Source organism: Polypterus senegalus, chromosome 4, assembly GCF_016835505.1.
Source record: "Polypterus senegalus isolate Bchr_013 chromosome 4, ASM1683550v1, whole genome shotgun sequence".
Lineage (NCBI taxonomy): Eukaryota > Metazoa > Chordata > Cladistia > Polypteriformes > Polypteridae > Polypterus > Polypterus senegalus.
The window spans coordinates 241,006,982-241,014,664 of NC_053157.1; the positions used below are offsets into that span (position 1 = coordinate 241,006,982).

Sequence of the window (7,683 nt, forward strand, 5' to 3'; positions counted from 1 at the left end):
ACTCAGCTTGCCGTAGCTTTCTCTCTTTTGTATGGTTGATGATGATGATGATGGTGATGAAGAATCAAAGGCTCCTAGGATTTCCTCACAAGTCACACTTATGAGCTACAGACCTTCAATTGTATAATCATATTAAAGAGCTTTCTCCCTACATGTGTTAGTCTTTACATTTAATTTAATTTCATTAAGTTTGTCTCAGAACCATAAAAAACCGAAGCCTTGTTTTGTGTGCCAAGTCAATTCTGGACCCTCCTGCCCCATCAATCACTTTATCTTGACTCTCCACTCATGGAGTCCTGTGTGAAAAGCTCATTGATAGTTAAGGTTGATAATCTCTGATGCTCCACTACACTCCACCAAATATTCTCTCATAAATAACCAACAAGTCAATGACAGGCGTTCTCACCATCTAAACCCACGCTGACTGCCCACCACACTGATCCTTAATTCAGAAGAGCCCCTCTTATCAGCATTACTTACTTTTTAATGTCTCATTTCTGAAATCTCGTCCTCTCTTCTCTCCTGATCCAGACTTTCTCCTCTCGCTTTGTCCTTCCTGCTGATGGAGACTCGCTGAGCTTCACTGTCACCGCTGATTTCTCATCTGAGGACCTGAGAAAGGAGCTGTCAGGTCTGACAAAGAGTCTGGAGAAGATCAGCCAGTGGGACATCATGACAAGGACTCCATCAGGTACAGCGTCTGGTGACATTGTGTTTGTTATTGAAGTCCATTAGGAGGACCAGAGTGACAATAAGAGGACACTGAAGAAGGCCTGCTCTTTAACATTTATCTGCCATCCTTTGCTGTTTATTATTTTTCACTATATAGTGCCTTTCACAGTCATCAGCTGTGTTTGATCAGATGTTTTGGAATTTTAACTTGAAATGTTATACTCCTTACACGTTTTCCATATTCTCTTAAAAAGTCCTTTTTTCACTTAACTTTGGGATTCTTTTTATTTCCTTTGCTTTGCTCACCTTAAGATTAATGAACAGAAATGTGTTTTAAATGGCTAAGCCGGCTCAGAGCACAAATGAATTGTTTATTTGAGAACAGAGAAGACGTTAATGGACTCAAATTGAGCTCAGCGTCAGTGCTTTATAACATCAGAACATCTCAATCTGCTCCTGCTGTCTTGCTGTCCATTACATTCTGCTGGATGGAGTCCACGTTAAAAGTTCACGTTCATCCATTTTCAGCTGTGCTCCCCCTGGGCTCTCGTGTTTTATATTCCTGCTGTTGTTTGCTCAGAAGTCGTGTCTCCCACCGACATTTAAAAGGAGTTTACACACCAAAACATTTTATTTGACATATTTCAGTGGTGAAGATAAGCAAATTGGAGGACTGCGTCAGAACTCTGAGTACTTGAGGACCACCTGAACATTTCAGTGAGTGCAGCCTCAGAGTAAAACACACTTTATAAATTATGAATTACGTACGTTTACACATAAAGACAGCGATTTGTTTAAACACAAACTAAGGTCAAGCAGCCAAAGGCACAGGGTCCATCACAGCCGTCCACCACATTAGACATTTACTGTATGTGTGTATTGTGAAAATAAGCAGAGAGAGTGGGCACAAAGAGTTGGGGTACCACCCTGAAATACCACGTTTAATGATGAAGATGAAATAAAAAGCTCAAAGAAGGAGCACAATGATGACGTCTGCTGCAATCAAAGGCTGTCAAGTTAAAGTCACTTGTGAGTCGGAGCTCCGTCTTCCTCAGTCACAGATCTGTAATGAACACCCACTTCTGGTGACATTTTATAGTGGTGTCACTGAAGAGGCGGAGCTTAATTAGCGGGCTGTGGAAGTGACGTCACTCGTCTTGTGGCCTGTGAACTCACTGAAGTGATGACGTTAGCAGGAGCAGCACCCTCTCGACTCATGGTGGGATTTCTTAACTAGATGGAGCTCTGAAGATGTGAAGAACTGTACCTGCTTGTCAATATGTATAAAATACAGAATATTTATGACATTGTATGTCAGCACGAACACCAAGACATGAAGTTCAAGTGATCTTCTGTAGACCTCTGTGATCAAATTTTGGTGAGGCAAAGATCAGAGCCAAGGGATAAAGCCATTTGTAAATCTTTGAGTGTTACCTGGAGAACAGCTGCCTCAAGAATTGGGGAATGGAAAATGTTTGGAAACACCAGGACACTTTCTAGAGATGGCCAGTCTGAGTAACTGGAAAGGAAAGGCCTTGGCCAGGGAGGAGACCAAGAACCTAATGGTCACTACAACAGAACTTCAGAAGTCCTCTGCTGAAATGAGAGAAACTGTTTGATAGAACTGCCATCAAGCGTTTATGGTAGAGTGGCCAGGGAGAAGATACTCTCAAGTAAAAGACAAATGACAGCCTGAGAGCATCAAGAGAAAGATTCAAAAATCTGATGAAGCAAACATTGAACTCTTTAGACAAAAGACCAAGAAGGATGTCTGGAGAAGACCAGGCACTGCTCACTACCCGCCTAATGCCATCTCTACAGTGAAGATGGTGGTGACTGCATCAGGCTATGGGGACAGAGTGACAGGTCAGAACTGAGGAGAGGAGAAGTGCAGTCAAATACAGAGAGGACCAGAAATAAGTGTCTGAATACTTCTAGGAAGAAGACGTTTCAGTTTTGATTTGTAATAAATGTGCAGATCTTTCTGAAGACCTGCGCTCACTTTGTTATTATGGGTTACTGACTGTAGACTGAGGAGCACAAAAGGCACATTAATCCATTTAAAATTAAATCAACAACACAGTAAAGTGTGCAGAAAGTGAAGGGGTCTCAATACTCTTTGACTTCCTGTATATTTATTATTAATATGAATATTCAGATCTACATTTGGCCTCATTTGCCAGCCCTTTTATATTTTATAAATGTTTTATTTAAACTCCTCTACATTTGTAATTCGTGTTTAAGAACTAAACTAAGATCCCACAATGCCATCTTCTCAGTTTCCATTCTTCTTCTCTTTTCTTTTTATTTTCAGCTCATGAACCTCCAGTTTTCACCCTCCTGCCTCCTGAACCTCAGAGCAGAGACGACTTTTTAAAATGTGAGTTTGTGCTTTGACTGAATGGATCATCACAATAAAAATCATTGAAGTTTTATTAGAGCAGGACAGGCTTAGAATGTGAAAGTTTGAGTGTTGTGTGACTGATGGGCTGAGAGTGATGGGGGTCCTATGACTGGTGCATTATGGGATAGAGAGACTCAGGCAGTGAATCACCAAAGCCGTCTGTTCAACCAGAGTACTGTGTCCTCAGTGGAGCAGGATGGTGACAGCAGTCTGTCGCTGAATCTACTCCTCTGCCTGGAGAAGACACTGTTCAGTGGATGCAGTGGATTCTCCATGATTGACAGGAGCCTGCTCAGCGCCCGTCGCTCTGCCACAGATGTTAAACTGTCCACCTTTACTCCTACAATAAAGGCCTGCCTACTTAACAAGTTTGTCCAGGCGTGAGGTGTCTTTCATCTTTATGCTGCCACCCCAGCACACCACCGCGTAAAAGAGGGCACTTGCCACAACCGTCTGGTAGAACATCTGCAGCATCTTATTGCAGATGTTGAATGACATCAACCTTCTAAGAAAGCATAGTTGTTCATTTGGTTTGCTCTCTCCACGTCTGTCTTGATGGTGGCACCCCGCTTCGAGCTGCAGCCAGTGATAATCTTCATCCCATCCCACACTTCCTTCATGCTGTTATTCTGCACCTTCTGCTCCAGCTTTCTCTTGTACTGCTCTTTCGCCGCCCTGAGCTGGACTCGGAGTTCCTTCTGCATGCGCTTGAGCTCATGCTGATCACCATCTTTAAAAGCCCTTTTCTTCTGGTTTGAAAGGCCTTTGATGTCACTTGTAATCCATTGCTTGTTGTTAGCATAGCAGCGTACTGTTCTTACTGGAACTACAATGTCCATACAGAAGTTGATGTAATCAGTTGTGCAGTCAACAGCCTCTTCAATGTTTTCACTATGTGACCCCAGAAGTATATCCCAGTCTGTAGTTCCAGTCTCTCAGAGCCTGCTCTGCCTCAGGGGACCACTTCCTGAATAAGCGTGTGGTTGTAGGTAGCGCCCTCACTCTTGGTTTGTAGTGAGGCTGAAGCAGAACCAGGTTATGATCTGCTTTCCCAAGCGCAGGCAGCAGGGTGGCGCTGTATGCGTCTTTAACGTTTACATACAGTTGGTCGATAGTCCTGTTTCCCCGAGTGTTACAATCCACATACTGGGAGAAGGCAGGTAATGTTTTTTCCAGCGTCACTTGGTTAAAGTCTCCAGAGATTAGCACAAGTGCCTCAGGGTGCTGCGTTTGTAACTTAGCAACTGCGGAATGGATGATGTCACTCCCTATCTCCGTGTTCGCTTGAGGGGGGATGTAAACAATATCAGCAATCACGTGTCCAAACTCTCTGGGCAAGTAATAGGGGCGCAGACTTATGGCCAACTGTTCGATGTTCCTGCAGCAAGTGGAGATTTTAACATTTACATGTCCTGAGTTGCACCACTTTGTATTGACATAGAGAGCGAGTCCTCCTCCTTTTTTCTTTCCACAGGTACTTGCGTCTCTGTCCGCTCTAACTGTGCTAAACCCGGGTAGCTCCACGTTAGCATCTGGGATGGTAGTTGTTAGCCACGTTTCACTAAAACACAGCAAGCTGCATTCTCTTTAGGATCTGACATTTTTCACCAGCACAGCCAGTTCGTCGATCTTATTTGGTAGTGAGTTCACATTTCCCAGGATTACAGAAGGCACCGACAGTTTATAACGCCATTTTCTCTCAAATTGCCTGGCTTTTATATTATCTTTTATCTTTGCATCGGCTCGGCTGCCCCGATATCGTCTTCTTACCTCGTCAGGTAAATAAGGAACCACACCGGCATAAGCATTTCTTCTCAGTGCTGTAAGTTGACTACTTAAATAGGCGAGTCTCAGAGTGTAAAAATCCATGTCAAATAGTAAAATAGTAAAAAGTGTCCAGGGAGTGATTCCACATATAAGAAAGTGGTAGAAGTGATCAGTGAATTGAGAAAAGAAAAATAAAATAAATAGAAAAAAAGGTAAAAAGATAAAGTCATACATGGAGCTGCTGAAATGGCTGCCACTCAGTTGCCGCGCCGGAAATAGAAAAAAAAAAAATTATTGGGGGTCCTTAGAAGTTCAAAGACCTCACAGGACTGTGGTGACATCTCAAGCTGGCTGATTCCTGAAATGAGTGTCGCCGTGGTCTTCAGTCACTCAGTCAAGTCCTCACTCTCTTGTGTTGTGTCCATGTGTGCCTCACACTGAACGAGGACAGGCAAAGAGGAGGAGATGACGAAGGTCACAGCCAAGGGTGGTCAAGGTGAAGATTACAATGCGCCTCCAAAGAGCTTCATGGTCCAGCAAGCACAGCTGCTAATATTCTGAAGATGTTTGAGGATCCACAGGACTGTAGCCCACCACCCCGATGAGACCACCAGAGTAAAGCTGACCTCCGTTTGAACAGAAGGAAAGTTCAAATGGAAGAGAAAATGCAATGTGGTGTGGTGGTGAAGACTTTGGAGTTCAAACCCTGAGGTTGTGGGTTCAAATCCCAGTACTGACACCACTGTGTGACCTCAGCAAGTCACTTCACCTGCCTGGGCTCTGATTGGACAAAGAAAAGAAAAGGAAACAATGGAATTTGAGATGATGGGAGTCACCTTGGATAAGAATGACAGTCAAATAATTAAAAGAGATGACAGGAAACACACTAAAGAATGAAAGAGAGAGACAATGACAGATGGGAAAGGCACTATATAATAGATAGATAGATAGATAGATAGATAGATAGATAGATAGATAGATAGATAGATAGATAGATAGATAGATAGATAGATAGATAGAATTGAAATAGTAAATACTGATTGCAGCTTTTAGTCAAATAATTTATGTGGTTGTGAAGTGTGACAGTTGATTGATTTTAAATTAAAGAGGTGGACTGTGACAATAAAACATGTCATTTAATAAAGCCAGCGGTCAGTGTGGACAGTCCATCAGAACTCTGACCTCAATGGTGACCTTATGTTGTTTATCATAATTTCTGATGACTGAGATGACTTTCAAATGACTGACTTGCCTGCCTTTCACTTTGTTGTCTGTTGTTATCTTTTTATGATTTAATTTTAATCTCCACAGATTCTGTCCAATCAGATGAGCTCTTTACTATGAGTGTCTCGTCAGCACAGCTCCTGATTGGTTCTTGTTAATTGTCTGTGTTATTCTCCGCACTCAGTCCTGTTACACACTCCCAGATTTCTTCACTCGTTTTCTTTTCTCTCCTTTCAGACTTCTGTCCCCTCACACTGAACATCAACACGGCACACAGAGACCTCCATCTCCCTGAAGGGAACAAGAAGATGACACGTGAGGGGACAAAGACTGAATATCTTGATCATCCTGACAGATTTGACTACTGGGAACAAGTTCTGTGCAGAGAGGCTCTGACTGGGACTCGCTGTTACTGGGAGGTGGAATGCAGTGGAGGTGGTGTGGTGATTGGAGTCGCATATAAAGGACTGAGAAGGAAAGGAGAGGACTGGTATTGCATCCTTGGGTACAACGACAAGTCCTGGTGTTTGGAGTGTTTTCATTCCCAGTGCTCTGTGCGTCACAATAACAAGCAGACTGTAATCAGCGCCCCCTACAGCCCCACAATAGGTGTGTATCTGGACTGGCCTGCTGGCTCTCTGTCATTTTATAGCGTCTCAAACACAATGACCCTCCTGCACAAGTTCAACACCTCCTTCACTGAGCCCCTCTATCCAGGGTTTTATGTTGGTCGTAACACCAGTGTAACAATCAGCCCTCTGACACCATGTGACCACTGACCAGTACCCTCCACCGGTCACTTGATGTCCCCACAAGCTCAGGTGTCTTTGTGTTTGTAGTTTGGGGTCAAAATTAATTTTCCACTATAGGTGGGGGAGGGGGGAGGGGGGCAGCATCTCTGTGAGTGAATTTGGTGATGAGAATGCGGGGCGAGTGCGGCTGTCAGGGTCTCCATTATTATTGGGTCTGAGTAGCCAATCAGGTGTGTGTGTCATAATGAGGGACGGTGACACCTCAGACCTACAAATACCAGTCTGACCAGCAGGGGTCACTGTTGATTCACAGCCACATGTCCTTCAGGCTGACACCCCAACTGCTGTGCCCTCAGAGTGTCACTGAATGTCACCTGTCAGTCAGTCCATATAGCGCCTTTCAGTAGTGCTGCTCCAGCAGGACCACATGCCTGTCTCAGTATCCAGAGCCTCATTCCAGTGACTATTTAGGAGCACAGAGTGACAGAAGTGACAGGAGTGCTGGCCTCTGAACAGACATTGTCTGCCCCTCTATTATTTACTCCGGTGGTCTGTCACCTCTGAATGAATTCACTGTGAATGTCTAAAGACGAGGACTCACCGCTCAGTCACATGTCGGCCATACTGATGGAGTTTGGTGTTTTTTACTGAGTCACTTGGTGTCACGTTAGACATTAAACTGCACCTCCTCCTTGTTGTTCCCACTGTCACCCAACCTCAAGGATACGAGTCAGCTGACTGACAGGCCTCACCAGCAGATGGCGACTATGACTTCTAAATCTGTCATCTTCATGGAGCCTGAGGGGTTAAAAGGAAGAGGAGAAGGTGAATAAAGAGTGAGGGGTGAGGATGATAGAGAAGAGA

General features: G+C 44.0%; 1 protein-coding gene across 1 annotated transcript; it reads left to right on the forward strand.

Annotated features, from left to right (window-relative positions):
• Window positions 1-1,855: 1,855 nt before the first annotated feature.
• Window positions 1,856-6,900, forward strand: LOC120528955 (tripartite motif-containing protein 16-like). The gene is made up of 3 exons (XM_039753026.1): window positions 1,856-1,860; window positions 2,946-3,052; window positions 6,305-6,900. Exons 1-3 carry the CDS (start codon window positions 1,856-1,858, stop codon window positions 6,844-6,846), a joined length of 654 nt encoding a protein of 217 aa, XP_039608960.1. The 3' UTR covers window positions 6,847-6,900.
• The last annotated feature ends 783 nt before the right edge of the window (window positions 6,901-7,683 follow it).

Excerpts from the sequence above, each read along its gene's own strand:
- LOC120528955 (XM_039753026.1), top strand. Across the intron at positions 3,053-6,304 it reads CAGAGACGACTTTTTAAAAT|ACTTCTGTCCCCTCACACTG; the intron begins GTGAGTTTGTGC and ends CTCTCCTTTCAG.